Here is a 27,085-nt window from a genome sequence, read left to right as displayed (position 1 = left end):
AGGAGATAATTCTGTGGCAGCTACTTCCTGTTAAATTTTGGTAAATTCAAAAATCATAGGCTTGATAATCTTTTTTTCAATTTAAGATCAACAATTCTAAGGTTAAAGACCTCAGGTGGCTCGTCTATGCATTTCTTGAGGTAGAATTAGTCAAAAGAGTAGAACTACTGACCTTCCATAAGTTTGCTGCATAGCTTCTTTACATGAAATAATTCAAAGTCCCTGGTGTGAATAGAAACCCTCTACCCTCTAAGCAAATGTCAAATGATCCAAAGTCAGCTACTATGGCTACTCAGATTTAAGGCTTAATCCATAGTAAAATGTCCTTACAATTGGACATGTCAAGAAATTCTATGACACAGAGATTCATAAGCATGTCATCATTCACAGGGTATATTTGGGAATAACATTATAACATATATTAAAAGTAATAGAACTTAAAACTTAAACATTCTTTTTTCCAGACAAGTGCTAGGGTTAAGAAGATGATATAGTTTCATACCAGACAAACATCCCAACATTTGTTGACATTACTAAGCACAAGAGGGGCATGAGAATAAAGCTTTAGACATTTTTTTACCCAAGTAAATAAAATTGCATCCTAAAAGTAAGAATAACATTAGAATATACATAAGTAGTATTTGATACTTACTTTATAAAATAATGATACAGTGACACAAGCAATACTGAAGCCCCTCCAACTTTTCTGAAAATAAAATAAAAACAAGTCTTTATCAATCTTACGTTTGTAATATTTTATATGAAATGGAAAGGAGATGTTTTTGTATATGGTCGCTATAGTGTTCTACATTATTCACAGAGTGAATGCCATGTAAGTGGTTAAGTTAGTGATTTGGAGATATTGGCAAATTTTGCAAATTGATGAAAATCTGATGCTAAAATATCCTCTTGTGTATTAGCTATACAGAAATGAGCATGTTTGCAAACTTCAAGACCTCTAGTTTTCATGCTACTACAAAATCGGCAATTTTCTAATATTTCTTTGCACAAAATGTCTAGAATTTTAAATTCACTAACTTTTCGGCACGCAGTAATATCCTTTAAACAGTACATGTACATATATACACCCATGTACTTATCTATTATCTGTACTTTATCTTTAAACTTTTTCAAATAGTTTTAAAAACTTTGAAAAAATTCCTTTGCTTTTGTTCTAATAGTGCACACCTTATATTCCATAGGCAAAAAATCTTAGTACCTCTCTAACCTGTTTTATGTAAGTCAGTGGCAACATGTCAATTTTTGGACAAAGTCAGGTAAAATGGCATCAGGTTCAAGGGGCAAAAACATTTAGATTAAAACAGATAAGATTATTGCTCTTCAGGTTATAAAGCATTGTGAAATCTTGTACAAAACCAACAAGAACAAAGAAATAATTATCATATACGTACACATATAAAAGATGTCTTTTTCCAGTGACCACTGGCAATAGTGGAAACAATGATAACACCAGGCACGATAACGACCACTGACAAAGTTGTCTCTGAAATAACACATATAAAATAGAGCTATTGATGAATACATTGATGATAACATCCACAATACTTGAATAACATACATAACACCAAATCTTTTATCTTGAATTTTCAATTATTTCTACACAGTTTCACTTGTTGCCTAATAATGTTTGCATAAAACGAAATTTATTTAAATAACACCAGTAATCTACGAAGAAAATAATCAATATACTGTGTAATAAACATATTGTGCATCTTCTAAACAAAATAGGCATCTTCTACAATTTATAAATTTTAGATATTGGAGATAATCATTGGAAGTTAAATATTTTATCCAAATATTTCCAACCAAAGAAGTCATCAAAGTAAAAATGTACCAACCTTAGATCTAAGTGAATTTCCAGACACCCATGGTAACATTGCAATGAGTAGAAGTCCAACTGTTAACATCTCTCTATAGAAAAATCCTACAACCTGAAAACACATAGCTCGGGGTTAACATGTAAAACACATTTTTTATAATTGCAAAATCACATACCCCAGAGTTCACATGTGAAATACATTTTGTATAATTGCAAAATCACATAGCTCAGGGTTCACATGTGAAATACATTTTGTATAATTGCAAAATCACATAGCTCAGGGTTCACATGTGAAATGCATTTTGTATAACTTAAAAATCACAAAGCCCAGGGTTCAGGAATGAAACACATTTTGTATAATTGCAAAATCACATAGCCCCGGGTTCACATGTGAAACATATTTTATATAATTGTAAAATCACATAGCCTATGGTTCACATGTGTAACACATTTTGAATAATTGCAAAATCACATAGCCCAGGGTTCAAATGTGAAATAAATTTTGTATAATTTAAAAATCACATAGCTCAGAGTTCACATATGTAATACATTTTGTATCATTGTAAAATCACATAGCCCAGGCTTCACATATGAAATTCATGTTGTATAGTTGCAAAATCACATGACCAAGAATCCACTTGTAGACAATGCTGGTCTTGAAATGCTACAATTCATAAGCATACAACACTGGCATCGTTATTCAAACATAGGACCACATCATTTAGCTACAAAAATTGTAAATGGCATGTGAGAAGGCATTCTTAATTCTGTAATTTCTGCTTTTAATTAAAATAAGTTTGATGGGCAAATACACACTGACAGTGCTTAAATAAGCACATATATAATAATCATTTATGAAAAAAATGAAACACTCAATCTGCAGAAAAAGTTATTATTGAGCAATGCAATTTTTTTAAATTTCAATCCAGTGAAACAAATGCTGGGACTATGTTTGACACCCCTCATATGATAACATACACTTTAACTCATACAATAAAGATCTGCCTGTTTCCTGAACTTGATTTCGGGTAATCAATTTAAAACTACCTATAAATGCAAATCAGTCATCACTGATGACTTATTCAAGATCAATTTTTTTGAAATACTAAGGACAAGTAGAGTTTACTTGTTTTTAGGCAGATTTTTTTACATGTTTTGAGTACTATCTCCATGGTCAGTCCACCTAACCAGCTATCCTGGATAACTAACCAGTAATTATACCGAAATCTCAGCTAGAAACAGACTTATCCCACATGATTTCTGAATCAGCTTTGTGAGGCAAATGACCATCATACTCAATGTCCAAAATCAATTGTCACTGAGAAATTTTGGCTCCCAAAAAATTAGGAATTATTGTGTTTAGGAAAAGGTTATGAAAAAATAAAAAACATATTAAAATATTTACTAGTATCTCAAGGCCAACTAGTGAAGCAAGTACTGCCACAATAAAGTCTGTCCTGTTCTTCATCGTTCTCATATATCCATACACTTGTATCAAAATATCACATCTGAAAAAAAAATTAATAACAAAAAGATAAAATTAGCATGTTTCAAACACTGCATTTCTGCATTTACTATTCATTAAGAATTTCATAGGTTTCAAAAAAATTTCAGTGAATAACATATTTTACTCAAGGATGAGCATAGTATATCTTATAACATGTCTCTCTTCATGGTGTGTGGTAGGGACATTAGTAATATTCACCAGAATACAAAGTTAAGAAAATATAAGCAAAATTCAATCATTTGTCTGTCAAGGTCATTTAAAAGGTCAAGGTCATATCTAAATTATTCAACATGTCCATTTGACCCGAAAGGTCAAGGTCATTCATGAGTGTAGGTCAATGTCTGTCTGGTTTATATAAAGGTCTATCCTAAAAGTTTCTTGTCTTTAAATTTGAAGACAATCCATTTAAAAAATAACAAAAATATAGCCACTAATAGCAAAATCAGCAAAAATCAAGCAAAATTTAGACATTTGACCTTGAAGGTCAAGGTAAATTATGAATGAAGGTCAAGTTTAGTCTAAGTCTACTTGAAGGTCTTGTCCAAAGGGTTGTTGTGGCCAAGTATGAAGACAATACACAATTTATTTTTTTAGTTATGATCAAGAGAGTTTGCAAAATTTCTCAGTTACAATTCAACATGAACGCGTCCAAGACTGTAACAATACCTCAATTTTATTTCAAGTTTTCAAAGTCACGCTAAAAATTGAAAAAAATCATCAGAAAATCCATTCCAATGTGCAAAAAAATGTATAGATACCTTAGAGCCACCAGCATCCACAGTACAACAGGAATGAGACAGTATAGGTAGTTAGTCCATGGCAATGACTGCACTGAAAGATCAATACATAACACTTTTTTCTCAATCTTACAGTCATATTTAACCAGTCATCCAAAGTTCCAGTTTATTAAATAAGAAAACAGTAAAAAGGTAATAATTTGGAATACTAAATTTTCATATTTTCTCTGTGATATAAAACTTTAGACAATTATTTTTTTGATTTTTGTTTCACTGGGTTTCATGTCACACCAACACAGTATAGGTCATTTGGCGACGTTCCAGCTTTACTGGTGGAGGAAGACCTCAGGTGCTCTTCCCTGCATTATTTCAGGCACGAAGAGGCACTTGAGTAGAACCACCAACGTTCCATATAGAAAGTCCCTTGGATTAGTTGGGGAAAGCTAAAATATTCTTGAATCCGGGTAAATCTATTAAAATAAATAGTATTTGTTCATACCAAACAAGAGTATGGTGATAAGAAGACCGAGACATCCAAATGTAACATAAATGGTTGTGTCTGACCTCCAGGTGGGCTGCATCTGTTTCTCCAGCTTAAGTCGAGGTCTCACTACACCACTATGTTTCTCAAATACCAATGTTAACACATACATCATCCAACCCAGAAATCCACTAAATATACTTGCTCTGAATAATACAAATAAAGTTTTCAGTATAAGTCATCAGTAAAAATTTAGTTTTAGTGAGTTTCATAAAATCAACTTGAGCTTTTTGTCTGTTTTTTTTCACATGTACTTTCTTTCATATATGTGAAATACTATATTTGTGAAATATTAAGCAGTTTTTTAATTTAATGAGCTAGTTATTTTACCTATGGAACAGACATATCATCAACAAAATATCAATAACTCACTGTCAAACTTAAATGACAATTTAAAATCTTTTGTAGCCAATCAGTTTTTTTATTCCTTTTTATTTTCTTTTTTTTTTGTTATTAACCTTGCTCAAGTCATATCAGGATTTATAACTGTTTTAATGAAATTAATCAGCATGGAACTGTATGGCAGAAACATCAACACATATAACAAGATATAACATGTAAACAGTTACCTTGTATAAAAGAAAGCATTCCCAAAGCCAAAAGCTTTTTACAATCAGTAGTCTTCAATTGACACAATGAACTTTGGTATTTTTTTTCTATAACTTTATACAAGTGTGTTACTTCAACTATTCTAAAATTTTGCTTTTAAACACCTAAACATATTTTTACTTTATTAAATTGATGCTGATCATTCTTCAAATCTGATCAGGAACAATCCTGCCTGAACAAACCGACCATAACATAAAATAATGAAGGGAGATAACTTACCCTAGGAAGAATCTATCATAGGTCTGGAAGTAACTCATGCCTTTCAAAGCTATCTCCATTACTCTTTTACATTCATTGATCTGTAATAAAATAACAATGTCTTTCACATGTATAACAAGCAATTATCATAGTATTGCAAGCAATCCATAAGTCCCCTACCGGTAAGAGCCCAAGCAACATTCTGAAGGGCCATTGGCCATTCACTTAGGTTCCTATGTTAAGTGTTGAAAAAGTTCTTTAAAAGTGATCACACGAAACAGTTTTTATGTACAGACAGACGGACTGAAGGACACTCTAAAGTTATTTTTTAAACATCCCTGTTATCAAAATATAACATTTTTAAAATCCTATCATGATTGAAGAAGTTGGAGTAAAAATTACCAATTTCTCAAAAAAAAGTCTAAGTTCAAAAGGGGCATAATTCTGGAAATAGTCTTGCTAGAGTATTGAACACTCACAAATGTTGAGTGATAATAAGAAACATTTATATGAAGTTTGAAGTAGATACATTCAGAAAAAGAAGTTATTAAAAAACAATGTTTTTTTTCATGAAAATTTTAAGTTCAAGGGAGGTAATTCTGATAAATTTTGTGCTAGAGTTGTAAACCTTGTCACATATGATGTGGTTGATGACAAGCAATTTATACTTAAAGTTTGAAGAAAATACCTTAAGAAATAAAGAACTTATAGTGAAAAAACTTAAAAACTAGAATCAGAAATCTTGAAATTCAGTCTATTTGTTGCCATAGCAACCAGAATTTTCAACATAAGAAGATAAGAAAAGAATGTGCATAATTTCTATACTGCCATCTACCCATATGTCAAGTTTCATAAACATATTTTCAGTACTTTTTGTGTTATCACTGGATCCAGGTTATGTGTAAAATCTGCCATATTTTCAGTCTATTTGTTGCCATAGCAACCAGAATTTTCAACATAGGAAGGAAAGAAAAAGACGTGCATAATCTCCATACTGCCATCTATCCATATATCAAGTTTCATAAAAATTTTACAGTACTTTTTGCGTTATCGCGGGATCCAGGTTATGTGTAAAATTTGCCTTATTTTCAGTCTATTTGTTGCCATAGCAACCAGAATTTTTAACATAGGAAGAAAAGAAAAAGACGTGCATAATCTCCATACTGCCATCTATCCATATATCAAGTTTCATTAAAATATTTTCAGTACTTTTTGCGTTATCGCGGGATCCAGTTTTGTGGACGGAAGGACTGACGGACGGACAGACGGACGGACTGACGGACAGACAGACGGACGGAGGGTAAACCTAAAGTCCCCTTCGGTAAACTGGTAGGGGACTAAAAATAGACTGCATATGCATATAGAGAGAGTAATATGCAATTGCTTAGGTAAAATAGAAAATTTCACAACAAGAAGTGTGGGCTGTGATTTGTTGTTAGTTTTTTATCTCAATAAAACTTTTCAGAATTTTCTTTGACAAAATATATTCACATTTTCAAACAATGATTATTCAACAATAGTAGGTATTGATTTTATCCAGTATTTTGTGATGTTGCATCAAACTAAGTAGGACATTTCTATTTCATATAACCTTTTTCTTTGTCGAAGTACTATAAAATCATTCTTTGACAATGTGCTATAAAATCATTCTTAGTCAAAGTGCTATAAAATCATTCTTTGTCAAAGTGCTATAAAATCATTCTTAGTCAAAGTGCTATAAAATCATTCATTGTCAAAGTGCTATTAAATCATTCTTAGTCAAAGTGCTATAAAATCATTCATTGTCAAAGTGCTATAAAATCATTCTTAGTCAAAGTGCTATAAAATCATTCATTGTCAAAGTGCTATAAAATCATTCTTTGTCAAAGTGCTATAAAATCATTCATTGTCAAAGTGCTATTAAATCATTCTTAGTCAAAGTGCTATAAAATCATTCTTTGTCAAAGTGCTATAAAATCATTCTTTGTCAAAGTGCTATAAAATCATTCTTAGTCAAAGTGCTATAAAATCATTCATTGTCAAAGTGCTATAAAATCATTCTTTGTCAAAGAGTAATAAAATCATTCATTGTCAAAGTGCTATTAAATCATTCTTAGTCAAAGTGCTATAAAATCATTCATTGTCAAAGTGCTATAAAATCATTCTTTGTCAAAGTGCTATAAAATCATTCTTAGTCAAAGTGCTATAAAATCATTCTTTGTCAAAGTGCTATAAAATCATTCTTAGTCAAAGTGCTATAAAATCATTCTTTGTCAAAGTGCTATAAAATCATTCTTAGTCAAAGTACTATAAAATCAGTCTTTGTCAAAGTGCTATAAAATCATTCTTAGTCAAAGTGCTATAAAATCATTCTTTGTCAAAGTGCTATAAAATCATTCTTAGTCAAAGTGCTATATAATCTTTCTTTGTCAAAGTGCTTTAAAATCATTCTTGGTCAAAGTGCTATAAAATCATACTTAATTAAAGTGCTATAAAATCATTCATTGTGAAAGTACTATAAAATAATTCTTAGTAAGAGTGCTATAAAATCATTATTAGTCAAAATGCTATAAAATCATTCTTAGTCAAAGTGCTATAAAATCATTCATTGTCAAAGTGCTATTAAATCAAAATAAATCTCTTCCAAAACTGACATTTACAGAAACTGATCACATGTCACCTCTAAACTTAGCCAATGAAATTAGTCAACTAGGAGACCACACTTTTATGTTAATTAATTTATTATTTTAATCAGTTAGCTGATACCTTTAATCATATGTGCTACAATTAATTTTAATTTCTATAGATACATACACATGTTCTATCTATATTAAAGATCCTGTATGTTGTGATCAAAGTCGTATACCACACAAACAATGCAGTAAATTTTCATTAAAAGCCAAACTTAATATTGTTACCTTAGTGTAGAAACAGGTTAAGTCCTCCTAAATCTAATAGAAGTTAAGCAGTTATTGCACTAAGGTGACAATTTGTTTATTTCTAGTTACCAACTAACAAGTAAGAAAGTTTTACTTAGTTAATCATCATGTTGCAATATGCAATATAACACAAGCTGTTGGTATGACAGTATGCTCGACTATTCTCAGTGCTTGATAGTAAAACAAGAGTCTTGAATAATGTTTTAAATGTCCAAAAACAGCAAAATTCTGTAAATAATCCATGTTAAAGTTAAAGGCCTTGGACAGTCACCTCCTATTATACTTTAAAATATGTGTGTGAAGTTTAAACCAATTGCCTTCAGTAGTTTTGGAGATACCCACTTGCACATAAAAGCTTAAACAAAGTGTGACACCTATGCTGACACTGATGCCAGGGCGAGTTTAATAGATCCCCATGTATTTTTTTATAAATAGCTGGGTTAAAAGGGCTAAATTGAATATTAACTTCTTACAGCATCTCTAAAGTGTCCATTTTGTATCAACTGTCTTATATGTCTATGTGTTTCTGCCTGAAGTAATAAAATAAATACAGTTAATACATGCAACAAGACATCACACTACAATGTTGGCTGCTTTAATTTCTATATTCAAAGTCTATTAAAGAAAAAAAAACATCAGCAATCTCAAAATTCAAAACAGGACTGTAACATAAAGTTATCAAGGGAAAAAGATCGAATTGGGTTTGACAGTTATTTCTTAAAACTTTAACATATTATTGGACTATATTGTGAGCCATATTTTGGAAAATGACTTTTTTCAACTGATGTAGGAAGTATTTGTTTGAGAGTGGGGAAAAATATATGTGAGGCAATATATTGGAAAGCAGGCACTGATCAACAGATTCAATATTGTGCGGAAAAGGTGGACTGTAAACAGGTACATTGCTATGGTAGATAGAAAAATACGTTTAATAGATGTGCATGTAAAATGTAAAAAACAAAATATTTTTGGACATCAAGGAAAAGGTTGATAATATTTTTCATATTTGAAAAAATTTTTTTTAAAAGATCTCATTAAAACTATTTGAGGAAAACTTAAAAATCAGAATCTCTCAGACAAATTTATTTGTTTGTTTGTTTTGGGTTTTACTTCACATCGACACAGTATAGGTCATATCGCAACGTTCCAGCTTTACTGGTGGAGGAAGACCTCAGGTGCACTTCTGTGCATATTTCAGGCACGAACGGGCACCTGAGTAGAACCACCGACGTTCCGTAAGCTAGCTGGATAGCTTCCTCACATGAAAGAATCCAAATTTATTTAATGACATTTAAAGCTACAATGTATCATTATGTAATATCATGTGATTCTTTAAAAACATAGTTGATACAACAAGAAATTAACTTTCTTACCAACTTCGTAGGGGTCAAATCACTGAAAAATAAAGAAAACAACTCTATTTTAAAGGAAAGAGAGTATATACTGTGTATATATGAAATATCTTAATCTGATAGTATTATTATGACGATCTTTTTATGTTCATTTAGTATTTCTTTTCTCAACAATTAAATCTTTTCCCATGGTAAAGTGGACTAAGCATTTTAAGAACATGGCAGTTAATCATCATTTATATATCACACAAGCTAAGCTTGTGGGTAATATTGTTCAATATATAATGTGCTTTTAAAATGAAGTTTTGAGAATGAATCTATTATAGTATTAACATTTTATTTCCCTGAAAGAAACCAAAAAACTGTTAATATTATCAAAAAGTAGCAATCTGATTAAAATCAGCTCCTAATGACATGTAAGCATTTATATATGATGACACCAATAGGGGGTCACCTTCTTCTGACCTTTCAAACAGACGATCAACAGCAAGCTTTCACAACTTTGAAAGAAAGTGATGCAGTTTCTAATTTTAACTGCTGGAAAACCAATACTGAGGAGGTAATTTTTACAATTTTGAGAACCAACATAGCATTGTCCATAAAACTGGCATGTAAAATGGCAAAACAATCTTGCCCATTAAAAACTGAATCGATTTTCTCCAGTTTATTTGTTTCAAATTACTTCAAACAATAATTTTTTTCTAACAAAAATCAACAAAAGTTCCAAGGACACGATATTTTGATACTTTGTTTAATGCCTGTCTGTAAAGGAAATTTTGATTCCATGGCTAAAAATGGCTTTTTCAGGAAATCCAAATCACAATGAAGGCAACACAAATACCAAGGCAATTGGGATACGGACAAAAGCTCTCCTCGGACAAAAGCCTCCCATCTAAAAATGACACAGTGGACAAATGCCCCCTTTCAAATTTACACATAGGACAAAAGCCCCCCTTTGAATTAACATATAGGACAAATGGCCCCTGGTCCTTCAAATCTACATATAGGACAAAAGCCCCCTAGAAAACATATTATGCATTATATTTATATATTAAAAACAAATTATTTTCATTTTCATTTAAAAGTTAGTGTGAACCTTGATGAATTGAACCATGTGGGTGTGTGAAAAAAGATAGAAGGTCAGTCTGGTCTATAAACCTTAGGGGGGCTATTGCTAAACCAATTTGATTGATGTGAGGGCGGCTTTTGTCCTACCTGGAATTTTGATGGGGGGGGGGGGGGGGGCTTTTTTTTTTCATTTTATAGATGGGGGCTTTTGTCCATCATGTCATTTTTAGATTTGTCCTACATCCTTGGCAATCAGATCTATATGCAAGAAATAAGTTAAGTAGATTTGAAATTTAGTCAGATTGCAAAAAGTAGAAGATGATTTTACCTAAAAGGCCTAAATGCTACTGAAAGTGTTGTAGACTTCTTCAGTTCCATTTTCACCTGAAAAATGCAAAATTTGAAATAAAACAAAGCACTGCTAAAAAAAGATAAAATCCACAATTATAACATGACACATGTGTTTGTTTTCAAAATTAGCATAAATATATACATTCTATACATATTTTTTTTTTCACGTAAGATATATGTCACCTCAACACTGTATAGATCATATGGTGGTTCTCCAGCTTTTCTGGTAGAGGAAGACCAGACATGCATTTTTTCAGTCATGATCACATATCTGATTATTATCACCAATCTTTCATTACCTAAACAGTAACAATCTAACATTAGCATAAATCAGTTTACCTGAACAGTAACTGTCTAACATTAGCATAATCAGTTTACCTGTGAACAGTAACTGTCTAACATTAGCATAATCAGTTTACCTGTGAACAGTAACTGTTAAACATTAGCATAAATCAGTTTATCTGTTCCAGTAACTGTCTTACATTAGCACAATTCAATTTATCTAAACAGAAACTATCTAACATTAACATAAATCAGTTTACCTGTTCCAGTAACTGTCTAACATAAGCATAAATCAGTTTACCTGTTCCAGTTACTTTCTAACATTAGCATAAATCAGTTTACCTGTGAACAGTAACTTTCTAGCATAAATCAGTTTACCTGTTTAAGTAAATATCTTACATTAGCATAATCTGTTTACCTGATACTGTTCCAGTAACTGTCTAACATTAGCATAAATCAGTTTACCTGTGAACAGTTACTGTCTAACATTAGCATACTCCGATTACCTGATACTGTTCCAGTAACTGTCTAACATTAGCATATATTGCTTCAGCAAGGTCACCCTCTGGTATATCAAGGAAGTCATGAGGCAAAATTCCCTGAAAAAAGACAATCATTGAAGTAGAAATATAAATTTCTAAATTTTAAGAACTATAGAAAATGATTAATATATTGCATTAATGTATTGCATCATATAACCATCAAAACAACAATGCTGACCTTACATAATTTACAAATTTATCACAACGGTTTGTAATTATTTCATGCCATTGCAGGCAAATAGTTTTAGTCAATCATTCAACAGTTGGCATTATGTTCAAAGGAAAGGCAATGGTGATACATACAATGCTCTAAATAAATATATGTTATCTATTTTTATTGTACACGATTTAAAGAAAGGAATTTCATGTTTTGATTGCATTTTTAGTGAAGCTGACAATGTAATATGTTATATAGCAACTTTTAAGCTTTACTAGTGGCTGGTGACATCAGGGGTGCCTGTATGTAAGATATTTCAGTGATTTGTCAGCCCCTAACAAGAACCACAAACCTTATATGAGCTAAATAAATTACTTCCTCACATTCAAAGACTCTGGTGGGATGCAAACCAACCTTAGTAAGGGGCAAGTATTTCAAATTCAGAGACCTACACCTCTTGGCCACAGAGGGAAATGGAAATCAGGTGTCTCTCCTTGCGTTATTTAAATCCCAGACAAAAATGCTGGTGGAATCATAGACCTCCTGCAATCTACCAGGTTAAACAAAGAAATTAAACGTACATCTCAAGACTTAAACCTGCCATGACACAAGGAGAAAATGATTTGAGGTCAACATCTGTAACTGAAGGTTCAGGGTGAGCTATTTGTATCAAAGGGGGATGCTGTGGCATCCTGCGTCAACAATCATCTTCTGCTCTGAAACTGCTAGGCAGATTTACTTAAAATTTGGTCTGTAGCATCCTTGTGACAGTCACACATGAAACTGCTTTTATCATTTCAATGGGGGCCAACATCTAACTGCTTGACAAAAGCAGTCTATAACAGCTTTTGTGAATAAACAGAAACATTATAATATAGTTACCACAGAGTTCATAGGGTAGTTTATCCCAATTAATGCTGCCATCAAGGGGGCTATATCTGCCTGTAATTATAAAACAAACGTCTCATTGTAAATACATATGAATACAGGACAACAGTCAGCTGAATTTGGACATAGATTATACAAAATCAAATTTTAGACATAACTAGTAAAAGATGTTTAATGCAGAACTATCATAATTTTGTCACAGTGTCATTTTCTTATCATATGAATCTGTTTGAAATACCAAGTATCAGTAAAACATTAACATATGTATAATTTTGATATATACATTGTAACTTCCGAAAACCGAACACCCATGGGACTTCTCAAAAAGTTCGGATTTCAGAGGTTTCCGGAATTCAGAGGTTTATGATAATGTGGACAAGACTTAGCCACTTACTATCACTAAATGTCAAGGAAGATGTGGCCATTACTGTTTTATCATATATAATAGTTTTTTAATCAAGATAAAGATGTGCATGAAAAGAATACATTTTTATCTTACCTGCAAATGCTAGTTAATTAATTATTACATAAAATGCAATAAAATCCCTAAAGACGTTTGATGCATACACTGTCCAATAAATTGTCATTTAATCCGCTAATAAACACTTCAAATTAACTGACCGCCGTAAATTACTTTAATTAATCGCATCACTTGAAACATACCATTTCACAGTTTGTGATTTTGACGCGTGTCAAATTACACGATCACCGCTAATTAGTAAACAATCGATAGGAAGATTAAATCTTCCTGCAGAGGAAGATTAAATCTTCCTGCAGGGTAAAAATTCTTGTTTTACAATGTATTTCACACCTTTGGATATTTCCCGTTTTTGGAGGTAAAATTGCATTGATTTGACTCTAATTTTACGAAAATATCGTCCGGAATTCAGAATTTAGAAGTTCCGGAATTCAGAAGTATTATATTAATAGAAAATAGAAGGGAAAAAATCGGGACCGAAAAAAATGTTCGGTTTTTAGAAGTTTCCGGATTTCAGAAGTTCCGGAATTCGGAAGTTACACTGTACATCTACATATAGATCATTGTTTAAAATACAAGAAATTTACCAAGGTCTAAGCGGTCATTATACTAGAATGAAACATTTTTTATCATCTCATTCTTTGAAAATAAATTCAAAATATTTTTTTTCTGCCATTCCATGAAAATTTATGGTAACCTGCTGAATTTGTACAATAAATTTGCCCTGCCTCAGTCTTGGTAAAATCTATTCAAATTTTTATACAAAACTACATCAAAATGAAAAACCAACAATAAAGAGCCTGGTCAGAAAAGCATTAATATGCAAGTTCGCTTGGCTCTATACTGGTGACTTTGTTTGTTTGTTTCATTTTACGCCTTTTCCCAACAGTATTTCAGTCATGTAGGTGGGTAGTTTTCTAACCATCGTTCCTGGAGAGTTACACCAGTACTAGACTACCTTCCTCTGTGCTAAACTACCAAAGCATCTCCCGGGGATCTAACCCATGCCAGAGAGGTAACTGGATTAGAAGTCATCGACTCTAACCCCTCGACCACGGAGTCGGTTTATAATGGTGACAAAGGCTTATCTTTAAATGTTCAGGTAGGTTAAGAATTGGTAATATAAAACAAATATAAGCAAGCTTACCTGTTCAACATCAGTCCTCTTTAAGTGGTCAAGTTTCCATTCTGCAAAAGAACAATGAATCTACAATCATTCTTTACTCTCAGGGGGTGGGATATCAGTTACCCAAACATTATTTAGGTCTAAAGTCAACAGTTGTACAAGCGGAGATAGGTAACAAAATGTCTCTCTAGCTTAAACAAGGGCAGACAAATGTGAAGGATAACAGGTTTATATATGCATGAATTTGAGTTGTTTACCCAAGCTATAAGAACACAATATATTGAAAGTACAAGGCTATATGCTTTATCTATAAGCATTGTTCATATAATTTTTAATGTATATCTAAATACATACATATATATAGTAACCATTCAATCTCATTAAAATCATATCCTAACTGTTGCTCCACTACCCTCATGAAGAGTAATGGAGCGAAAACGATGATCTGATTTTAATGAGATTGAGTAACCATTATGTGTGGTGTTATTCTTAATTCATGACTGTCATTACGTTACTACAGTAACCTGGTATCAATATGATGTTAAATCTAACATATAGTTAAAAGAAATTAAAATAAAAAGGACAGCCATGTTCCCTGCTGCATAAGAATAGATTGGAATGGAAAAAAATTATGAGGAAAGGTTAGACCTCAAAATAAATAACATAGTTTTGAGATTACTGTAAAGCAATTCCACAAGATGTTTGATAATATATATTTTTTCACGTGATTGTCAAGCAATAAATTGAAATGCACTATGTACAAATTAGAAATGAAATCTTTCCTGATAAAAGCAACTGCTGAAAATTAACATACCTCTCGAGAAATCATCTTTAAACTTGTTAGATGAAGTGTCACGAACAGCTTTCCTGATCCCGGCTCCCCAGGCCACAAGAGGGGTCAAGGTCTCGCTTGGATGACCTGCTCCATGCGAACCTGTATTATCCATACCACTAGTTATTGTTACATAAAAATATGACACAACTTTTAATTCTACTCATTAATTCATGTACAGTCAATGTATAGTTCAACCTTTATGTTCCACATTAAGTGTTAATGAAAGTATAAGACATATATGATGAAAAATCTTACATGAACACCCCCCTCTCCCCCCCCCCCCCATAAAAATAGCCCTGGCTTGATATAAACAACATTAAATTTTATGCAATTACACTTTATATTTGCACCCCTTGTTTCTGAAAAAGCCCTTTTTTCTAATGAAATGACCCCTATTTTGCAATTTCTAGAACAGACACTGATTGCACACTAAATCAAAAATGAAATATAACTTCCAATTTAACAAATTTGTCCATAATCCAATATAAAATTAACAATGAGTGTTACCCCAATCAGTCATTCCATGATCAGATGACATAATGTAGGCTGTGTGACCATCGTTGTTATAAAACTTTTCAATCACTTCCACCACTTCTTTAATACCAGCATCCACCAAACGAATATTGTCCAAATAAGCTCTGAAATCATTATCTTCATATTTCACTAATATAATAACAAACTTAAAGAGCTATCACTAAAGCCACTAGCAATACCTTTTTCTGAAGCAAAATTTGACCTCGACTTATATTTTGTGATGTTTCATCTCTGTTCTAATAATCACTACAATTAATTGCTTATCCTCCAAAACCATTTTGCTGTTTTAAGTAACAGTGACCTTGACCTTAAACTTAGAGAGTCCTACAACAAATCCAAGCTAGGTCCCCAGGCTGTCAACCAGGTCTTATCCAAAATAAAAGAGGAATATAGGAATATTTTTGCAGGAAATATAGGAGTTATTGGATCATTTTGAGGCAAAAAATAGGAGTTTTCAACTTAAATTGTTTAACTTACCGATGCTTATATAAATGTAAATTATTCTTACCTTTACACATACTGTTTCTACAATAAAATTTCTACCGTATAAGTGAGGGAAACCATTAATTTTGAACCACAGCATCAGCATCCCAGCAGAAGGCTACAGCAGTGATCATCACCATCATCTGAATGGTCACCTGAAATGTAGTTTTTTTATTTAAAATAAGGCATACAATTTAACAAAGCTTCATCAAAAGATAACACAAAACATAACAGAATAAACAATATCTTAACAAGAATGCTACCAGAAGTATTGAAATTAATTTGGTGCTGTAAATGACAGGGACTTGATTAATGTTTTAGTTTACTGACACTTAGACCAGCAAATATCTCACACTTTGTCACAATCTTATATCCTTACAATAACTGTTCGCATTGTTATTACCAAAAATGAAAAGAATGATGATTTGGCAGAATAATAAAAAGTAAAATCAAATGTAAACCAGAACATGAATCATTGGCCCAAATTTACATAACGTTATTATGAAGTTGTAGTGGAAATACAACAGTAAATCCTTCGACAACAAAATAATTATTGAGAAGTTGAAATCGTAACATCTCAGGTACATACAAGGATTGAATAGCTATGCACATAAAATTATAAACACATTTAAAAAGCATAAATCACACTTTCTATGGACTTGACCAAAATAAATGAGATCACATAATATAAATATCTTTTCAATTAACAAAGTTCAATCCTTATTGCTAAATGTATAGCAATATGCACTTCACATAGCAGTAGAAACATACAACAGTAAAACATGTTTAAAAGAAATAAATCTCATTCCTGTGGACTTCACCAAAATATATGAGATCACATAATATGAACAACATTTCAAGTAACACAGTTCAATCCTTATTGCTAAATGTATAGCAATATGCACTTCACAAAGTAGAAGAAACATAAAACTGTAAAACATGTATGGAAGGAATAAATCACACTTCCAGTAGATGGTAAATTTTATAAGAGATCACTTAAGATTTCAATCATATTTCACAAACACAGTTCAAGCATTATGCCAATGTTATTGCAAATTGTATGTCGCATAGTTCTAGAAACATAAACTGTAAACATATTTACAAAGTATATGATTATTCTCTTCCTGTGGATTTCCAGAAATACAGAGATATCTATATTTTTGAATCAAGTTTCAAGTAACACAGTCACAATCTCAATCACTAGGTCATGTTATAGCAATCACCAGGCTTAGTGCTATTAAAAATAAAACATTAATTTTAACAGCATAAACTGTCTGGCCGTGCTTCAATTCCTGATTTGGAAGAGCAGACATGGCCGGTAGTCTCTCAAAACAAGTATATGTAATTGTAAATCAGTAATTCGTTTTGAATCAAACCTTATTGTAAATCTAAATATCTAAATGTTGTTTTTGCACCAGTCTGTCACTGTGTCCTTTTCTTTTTGTAAATGTTTTCTTAAGAGACTTGCCTTGTATTTCATCACTGGGGAGTATGTGAAAAAATGAACAAGATATTGGCTTACCTAAAATAAAATTGACATACTGATGCACTGATTTTCATGGTGACCATGCAGATGGCTATGAGGAGCACAGCAGCCTTGAGCATAGTAATGTGATGCTGATGCAGGCATAGACATTCTCTTACCTGTAAAATACAATAGGCCAGAAAAGTACCAAAATTTAAATTTCTTTGAATTTATCGGCAATAGATTTTAAACAAGAGGGCCATGATGGCCCTAAGATCGCTCACCTGACCCATCAAACTCATCCAAACAATTACCTAGACAAGCATTCTGACCAAGTCTCAATACAGGTGAGTCAAATTTGTGACAACTACAGTGTTAACAAGGATTATCCATATTTGAGCAGTGTGACCTAGTTTATTTACCCAGGTGACCCATATTCAAACTTGACCTAGAAATCATCAAAACAAACTTTCAGACCAATTTCCAGGATACTTGGATCAAAACAGTAGCAACTAGAGTGTTAACAAGATTTTTCTATTTTTAGCTCCGGTGACCTAGTTTCACATGCGATTTGGAAACCATCCAAGCAATTACCTAGACAAGCATCCTGACCAAGTTTGATGATAATTGAGTCGAAAATGTGACCACTAGAATGTTAACAAGGTTTTTCCATATTTAGGCGGTGTGACCTAGTTTTTCATCCGAGATGACACATGTTCGAACTTGACTTAGAAATCATCAAAACAAACTTTCAGACCAATTTACAGGATATTTGGATCACAACAGTAGCCACTAGAGTGTTAACAAGATTTTTCTATTTTTAGCTCCTGTGACCTAGAGTTTCATCCGAGATGACCCATGTTCGATTTAATCCCAGCAATGACCAAGACAAGTTTCCTGACCAAGTTTGATGACAATTGAGTCAAAATTGTGACCACTAGAGTATTAACAAGGTTTTTCTCTTTTTAGCTCCTGTGACCTAGTTTTTCATCCGAGATGACCCATGTTCGAACTCATCCGAGCTATCAACTAGATAAGCATCCTGACCAAGTTTGATGATGATTGAGGCAAAAATGTGACCGCTGGAGTGTTAACAAGGTTTTTCTATTTTTAGCTCCGGTGACCTAGTTTTTCATCCGAGATGACCCATGTTCGAACTCATCTGAGCTATCACCTAGACAATTATATATAATAAACAAACTGGTAAACAAATTAACTTTTTTCTACATTTATGTCTTTATGCACATTATGTTTTCGAAGTGAACATCTTCAGGTACATTATAGAATAAGGGGTCGAAATGTCCGGTCATTTTAAGGGGTCTAAGTGTCTAAGGGGTCTAAGTGTCATGGGTCAAGATGTCTTAGGGGTAGAGGTATCAAAGGGTCGAGGTGTCATAGACTCCATTTATTTGAACAATCTTGGTGGACATTTACTAGAACATGTTTCATGCCAAATATCCAAGCTCTAGCTCTTTTGAATTTTCACAAGAAGATTTTTTAAGTTTTTACTATATACATAAATATAAGAAAAATCAATGACACCTGGGGCCTGGTAAACCTATATCTTATTAATGAGATTTAAGTAATAGAAAGAGCATCGAAACAAGGGGCTATCTGATTTGTACAAGGTGGCGTAGCCCCCCGAGTATAAATCAGATTCCCTAGTGTTTTGATGTTTTTTCTCTTTTGTATCATAGTCAAACATAAAACACGTTCCCTGATGCCACAAAATGAAACCCCACAAAAAAGTAACCAATGAACGAACATCTGAATATGATATTTCTGTCACTTTCCCTCTCTCTGTCATCACAATATTAAACCCCGGACAAAATGAACCAATCAATGGAGATGCTCTGGAGTGCGGGTAACTAATACCTGCACTCCAGTTAACGCACTGTGAATGTATATGTATACGATTTAACTCTGTCACATTTTCAACAGAAAGGTCCCCAAACTATGATACAATCTATATTATCACTCTCCAGAAAACACTGACCAACAAAGCTTACTGTTTATTACATATTTCTTTTTTCACGCTGCAATATCTTTACAGATATTAGTGTGAACAAATAAAATCTAATATCCCTTTTTTTGGGTACAATGATGAATAATATACTGTATTTCATCAATGTGATATATCATATATCACACTCCTTCTATAAACTAATTTTTCTCCATACAGGTTTTAACTTTAATATGATATGTATCAATGTGAAAACCTTAAACAGTATTCTTACTATGCTGAACTTGCCCTCCCTTGAATTTTGAACTGTCAAATATTGGGTGTTTTAAACAAGAGGGTCGAGATGGCCCTAGATTGCTCACCTGACCCATCAAACTCATCCGAGCAAATACTTAGACAAGCATCCTGACAAGTTTGATGACAATTAAGTAAAAAATGTGACCTCTAGAGTGTTCACAAGGTTTTTCCATATTTGAGCAGTGACCTATTTTGGGCCCAAGGTGACCCAGAGATCATCAAAACAAACTTGCAGACCAATTTCCATGATATTTGTATAACAACAGTAGCCACTAGAGAGTGAACAAGATTTTTCTCTTTTTAGCTCCTGTGACCTAGTTTTTACTTAGATATGACCCATATTCGAACTCCTCCAAGCAATTAATGACTAGACAAGCATCCTGACCAAGTTTAATGACAATAGAGTCAAAAATGTGACCATTTGAGTGTTCATATTTGGGCCTTGTGACCTAGTTTTTAATCTCAGGTAACCAATATTTGAGCTTGACAAAACAACCTCCCTGACCAATTTCCAGAATATATAGATCAAAACTGCAGCCACTAGAGTGCTAACAAATTGTTTTATTTTTAGCTCCTGTGACCTAGTTTTTGACCGGAGATGACCAATATTCGACCTTGACCTAGTAATTATCAAAACAACCTTCCTAATAAATTTCCAGGATATTTGTATCAAAACTGTGACCTAGATTTTGACGGGAGATGACCCATATTAAAACTTGACCTAGAAATCATCAAAACAACCTTCCTGATCAATTTCCAGGATATTTGGATCAAAACTGCAGCCACTAGAGCATTTACAAGATTTTTCTATTTTTAGCTCCTGTGACCTAGTTTTTGACCAAAGATGACCAATATTAATTTTGCTCTTGACCTAGAAATCATCAAAACAATCTTCCTCATCAATTTCTAGGATATTTGGATCAAAACTGCAGCCAGTAGTGTGTTAACAAGATTTTTCTATTTTTAGCTCCTGTGGCCTAGTTTTTGACACGAGATGACCCATATTCTAATCTGTATTTCATTGCGACAAACATTTTGACAAAATTTGATTATGATCCAATCAAAACTGTGACTGCTAGAGTGTTAACAAGAGCGATCAGTGATCACATGTGTCGCCTCATGATGGCCAATTTCATGTTGGGACAAGTTTTGTGACAGACGGGCAGTGCACAACTAGACTTGGTACTGATCATTCCTGTAAAGTTTGGATGAAATTGCACCAGTAGTTTATGAGGAGCAGTCCGGACAAGCTTTTGTGTATCTGGCAACACACAGAAAAAAACACCTTTTATCAAAGGGCCATAACTCGGCAAAAAATCATTCAACCGGAAAACCCGTGCAATATGCGCAAGGACTTGAGCTACAGATCAATCCTGTAAAGTTTCATTGAAATTGCATTAGTGGTATAAGAGAAGTAGTCAGGACAAACTTTAAAAATAAAAATTATTAAAGGGCCATAACTCTGACAAAAATCATTGAACCGGAAAATTATGACAATATGCACAACTAGACTTGGTACTGATCATTCCTGTAAAGTTTGGATGAAATTGTACCAGTAGTTTATGAGGTGTAGTCCGGACAAGCTTTTGTGTATCTGGCAACACACAGGAAAAAAAACACCTTTTTTATCAAAGGGCCATAACTCAGCCAAAAGTCATTCTACCGGAAAACCCGTGCAATATGCACAAGGACTTGAGCTACAGATCAATCCTGTAAAGTTTCATTGAAATTGCATTAGTGGTATAAGAGAAGTAGTCCGGACAAACTTTAACAAGAAACATGGCAATGCCATGAAACCAGGTTTTCAATTATCACCATTGTAGATAAATATGTTGTATTTGAAATACAAATACAAGCAACAAACAATGTAACTATGTGCAATGTAAAACATGAATAATGTAGGAGGAATTGCCACTGAAGAAGTGTTCACTATAATATTATGTATAAGGAAAAAAAACAAAGGGCCATAATTAGGTCAAAAACTATCCAATCACAAAACCCCGACAATATGTGCCAGGGTGCTTGATGACAAAGCTTCTGTGAAAGTTTGAACAAAATCCGTTGAGAAATGTAGGACGAGTTCAGCACAGAAGATTTGTTCACTATAATTATATTGATAATTCTGTATAATGAAAAACAAGTTACAAAGTAGACATGAAATAATATATCATATCTTTTTTAAATTACCTCCAAAGATGATATGACCTTTGACTGCCAAGTTAAAATCATGTAAACAGGATTTTCAATGTTAATGTCACTGTGACCTTGACCTTGGAGCCAGCCATGCGGAACATGCGTTCTGCACGTCATCTTGATGTGGTAAACATTTGTCTGAAGTTTCATCAAAATTCTTCAAAGGGTTGAAGAGTTACAGAGCGGACAGGATTTTCAATGTTAATGTCACTGTGACCTTGACCTTGGAGCCAGCCATGCGGAACATGCGTTCTGCACGTCATCTTGATGTGGTAAACATTTGTCTGAAGTTTCATCAAAATTCTTCAAAGGGTTGAAGAGTTACAGAGCGGACACAATTTCGTTTGACGCCCGCAACAGGATTTTCAATGTTAATGTCACTGTGACCTTGACCTTGGAGCCAGCCATGCGGAACATGCGTTCTGCACGTCATCTTGATGTGGTAAACATTTGTCTGAAGTTTCATCAAAATTCTTCAAAGGGTTGAAGAGTTACAGAGCGGACAGGATTTTTCAATGTTAATGTCACTGTGACCTTGACCTTGGAGCCAGCCATGCGGAACATGCGTTCTGCACGTCATCTTGATGTGGTAAACATTTGTCTGAAGTTTCATCAAAATTCTTCAAAGGGTTGAAGAGTTTACAGAGCGGACAGGATTTTCAATGTTAATGTCACTGTGACCTTGACCTTGGAGCCAGCCATGCGGAACATGCGTTCTGCACGTCATCTTGATGTGGTAAACATTTGTCTGAAGTTTCATCAAAATTCTTCAAAGGGTTGAAGAGTTACAGAGCGGACACAATTTCGTTTGACGCCCGCAACAGGATTTTCAATGTTAATGTCACTGTGACCTTGACTTGGAGCCAGCCATGCGGAACATGCGTTCTGCACGTCATCTTGATGTGGTAAACATTTGTCTGAAGTTTCATCAAAAATTCTTCAAAGGGTTGAAGAGTTACAGAGCGGACAGGATTTTCAATGTTAATGTCACTGTGACCTTGACCTTGGAGCCAGCCATGCGGAACATGCGTTCTGCACGTCATCTTGATGTGGTAAACATTTGTCTGAAGTTTCATCAAAATTCTTCAAAGGGTTGAAGAGTTACAGAGCGGACACAATTTCGTTTGACGCCCATCCGCCCATCCGCCCATCTGCCCATCCGCCCATCCGCCCGCCATACCCCAATCTAATAACCAGGATTTTCAAAATTGAAAACCTGGTTAAAAATAAAAATTATTAAAGGGCCATAACTCTTGACAACAAGAGCTGTCCGTAAGACAGCGCGCTCGACTTTTTTAGTGCTTGCCTATAATACAAAACATTGACAGTTAAGGGCCATAATTCAAATAAAATCTTTGACAGAATTACCTTCTCCTGGACATGTTTGGGAATCATGATTGTAAACAAGTATTCCAACTTTCAAATTAATATCTCAAACAGTTCAGTCAAAAAGTGGACTGGTACTAAAAACTTAACCAAGATTCTAAGTCGATAAAAGGCCTTAATTTTTAAAACAAATCCTTGACAGAGTTACCTTCTCTTGCGTACAGATGGGGGTAATGATGTGAAATAGCATTAAAAGTTTCAAAGCAATATCTCAAAGGGTTAAGGCAATAAGTGGATTTTACCCATATTCAATGTATTTTCTAAGTCAAAAAGGGCATAATTCGTCAAAAACCTTGACAGAGTTATGTCCTCTTGTCTGTTGATGAAGGTCGTGATGGTAAACAAGTATGGTCAGTTTCAAAGCAATACCTCCAATGGTTTTGAAATAAAGTGAGGTGGTACAAAAAACTTAACCAAGCTCAATACACTTTCTAAGTCAAAAAAGGGCCATAATTCTGTCAAAAACCTTGACAGAGTTATGTACTCTTGTCTGTAGATGGAGGTTATGATGGTGAACAAGTATGGTAAGTTTCAAAGCCATACTTGTAATACTTCTGAAATAAAGTGGGGTGGTACGAAAAACTTAACCAAGGTGTGACGCCAACGCTAACGCTAACGCCGACGCCGACGCCGGGGCGAGTAGGATAGCTCCCCTTTTCATAGAAAAGTCGAGCTAAAAATCATTGAACCAGAAAATTCTGACAATATGCACAACTAGACTTGGTACTGATCATTCCTGTAAAGTTTGGATGAAATTGCACCAGTAGTTTATGAGGAGTAGTTCGGACAAGCTTTTGTGTATCTGGCAACACACAGAAAAAAACACCTTTTTTATCAAAGGGCCATAACTCGGCCAAAAGTCATTCAACCGGAAAACCCGTGCAATATGCGCAAGGACTTGAGCTACAGATCAATCCTGTAAAGTTTCATTGAAATTGCATTAGTGGTATAAGAGAAGTAGTCCGGACAAACTTTAAAAAAAAAAAAAATTATTGAAGGGCCATAACTCTGACAAAAATCATTGAACCGGAAAATTATGAAAATATGCACAACTAGACTTGGTACTGATCATTCCTGTAAAGTTTGGATGAAATTGCACCAGTAGTTTATGAGGAGTAGTCCGGACAAGTTTTGTGACGGACAGACAGACGACAGACAGGCGACGGAGAAGTGATCCCTATATGTCGCCACTACTCCGTAGAGGCGACACAAAAACCCAAATGTTGAAGCTGAATGATGCACAACTCCGTGGTCAGGTGAGCTAAAAATATTTCAGTATTCATGCATCAGTAACATCAACACTGCAAATAGGGAACATTAATATACACTTGAATGGAAACTTGTTTCAGACTAGAAAAATAACCTTTCAGCTTGTGGAGAGACCATATTATTCAGGAAATTTATCTGAAACAAGTCTAATTATACTTATTTTCCCTGATGATTACAAAAAACAAGGAAATGTTATAAAAATCTTATATCCCTGATGATTACAAAAAATAAGGAAATGTTATAAAAATCTTATTCAAGTTCTCATTTACCAGTAAATTAATATAATCCTACAATTTTTATATATTTCGGTTTCAAAAAGTTTTCAAGGAAGTTAACGTGTATAAAATTATATTCATGTTGATAATATTTTTCAAGATTATTGTTAATTTTTCTATATTATTTCTACATACAACATTCAAAGTAAGTTTAAAACCTTATTTCTTAATACACAATTTTTCATTTATACAGAACAAATTATGTAAGAAAGTAGTTCAAGCAATATTTTAGACAGTGCTTTTAATTTTTGTGCCTCCCTTTCATCAATCTCTAAAAAGAAAATATTTGTTTAAATAAATTATGTATTTTAATTAAACAGAAATATAAATAATTATGTTTTACATTATAATGTATTTTTACAATAAATTGTGGTGTTATATAAATCTAAATTTCCACGTATCAGGTCATATGAAAAAGAAATATTTTCTCTTGATTATTTTCAAGAAATTTAAATCCAAAATTCAAAGTAAGTTTAAAACTTTATTTTATATACAAAATTTCTCATCAATATTGGATGAATAATGTAAGAAAGTGTTACATGAATATTCGAATGAGTGTTTAATTTTAGCGTCTCTCTTATATCGAAATTCTGAGAACAAACATTAAAATTTACATAATAGAGAAGAAAAAATACCACAACCAAATAGAGACAAATATACAATATTCTTGATCAATTGATATCTACACCAAATTATTTATCTTATGTTTCATAATGCCCAGATTGGCACTCCTGTTCTGTTCTGTTCTAGGACATAAAGGACAAATAAGTAACAAGTAGAAGTAATTGTGATAAAATCAATTTGACTACTGACTATAAGAATTTTCTCTTTTTCTAATATATTACAGAATGTTTCAAGAACCGGACTACAGAGAAAACTTATCATTGATGTTATCAGAGGTTTTACATGACATTGATGTCAATGAAAGAACAGTGATGGGAATGAGAAGAGGAGTCATGCTGATGGAGAGTATGAGAAATATCTTAAACAGTTTAACTGGTGTAATAAGTGAGTATTATCTAGGGAGTCGAAGTGAAGGTACAACTACTAGAGGACTTAATTCAGACCTTGATGTACTAGAATCTTCTAATAATTTCAATATAATACAAGACTGGTCAGAGTGGGAACATGGCAAGGTTAACTATCTCATGATACAGGATGAGAACACTACTCCTGGGTATTGTTTCTTACAACGACTCAGAAGTTATGAACCTCTTCCTCTCCCTTTTATAATTCCTAATGAACATTTAATTCTTGACAGAAGAGGAAGAATATTGCAAAAAAACACAATTATAAATGATTTTAGAATTGAAATGTTCAGATCTTCACAAGATGACATGATACACAGACATCAGTATATAGACGATTGGATGGACTGGGCTGTAGTTGATTCTCTACCTTTCTTGTATTTCCTACAATACAAGATCTATCGTCATCTACAAAGACATCAAGATCAACAACAAGCACTTGGTAAACTTATAAGAACCATAGTCACAGCTAAATACCTCAGACATAGAGAAACATCTCTAAACATTTTAGGACAATGTATGGAACAAGAAAACAGACCTCAAGCAGCATTAAAATGCTACATGCTTTCTTTTCGACAAAGGGCAAGGAACAATGTTGCAAACATCCATTTATGTAAGCTCCTTTCTGGCTTACTGGTTAGCCAATAAACTTAGATAAAAAAAAGAATGTATGAAGACTTTAGTTTTTAATGATATTAAACAGCTAAAATGACAAAATGTAGGCCTGTCGTTACACTTTTTATCACATATTATTTTGAAATAT

General features: G+C 33.2%; 1 protein-coding gene across 3 annotated transcripts in view; it reads right to left on the bottom strand.

Moving 5' to 3' along the window:
• LOC132741381 (GPI ethanolamine phosphate transferase 1-like) overlaps window positions 1–27,085 on the bottom strand; it is a 52,131-nt gene that overhangs the window by 13,628 nt on the left and 11,418 nt on the right. For all 3 annotated transcript variants that reach the window (XM_060729532.1, XM_060729534.1, XM_060729533.1), the window contains exons 7-21: window positions 15,937–16,067; window positions 15,409–15,528; window positions 14,616–14,656; window positions 12,985–13,044; window positions 11,910–12,002; window positions 11,099–11,154; window positions 9,724–9,745; window positions 8,824–8,880; window positions 5,454–5,533; window positions 4,584–4,771; window positions 4,106–4,178; window positions 3,246–3,348; window positions 1,860–1,952; window positions 1,413–1,504; window positions 653–706 (exon numbers count right to left, since the gene is read on the bottom strand). In XM_060729532.1, the coding sequence (XP_060585515.1) occupies window positions 653–706; window positions 1,413–1,504; window positions 1,860–1,952; window positions 3,246–3,348; window positions 4,106–4,178; window positions 4,584–4,771; window positions 5,454–5,533; window positions 8,824–8,880; window positions 9,724–9,745; window positions 11,099–11,154; window positions 11,910–12,002; window positions 12,985–13,044; window positions 14,616–14,656; window positions 15,409–15,528; window positions 15,937–16,067 (1,263 nt within the window). The remainder of the gene's footprint in view (window positions 1–652; window positions 707–1,412; window positions 1,505–1,859; window positions 1,953–3,245; window positions 3,349–4,105; window positions 4,179–4,583; window positions 4,772–5,453; window positions 5,534–8,823; window positions 8,881–9,723; window positions 9,746–11,098; window positions 11,155–11,909; window positions 12,003–12,984; window positions 13,045–14,615; window positions 14,657–15,408; window positions 15,529–15,936; window positions 16,068–27,085) is intronic.

The sequence above is a fragment of the Ruditapes philippinarum genome, unplaced genomic scaffold (genome assembly GCF_026571515.1).
Source record: "Ruditapes philippinarum isolate M1 unplaced genomic scaffold, ASM2657151v2 ctg501_1_1_1_1, whole genome shotgun sequence".
Classification (NCBI taxonomy): domain Eukaryota; kingdom Metazoa; phylum Mollusca; class Bivalvia; order Venerida; family Veneridae; genus Ruditapes; species Ruditapes philippinarum.
Note: the sequence above shows the minus strand (reverse complement) of the source record. Positions and strands in the feature narration are given on the sequence as shown.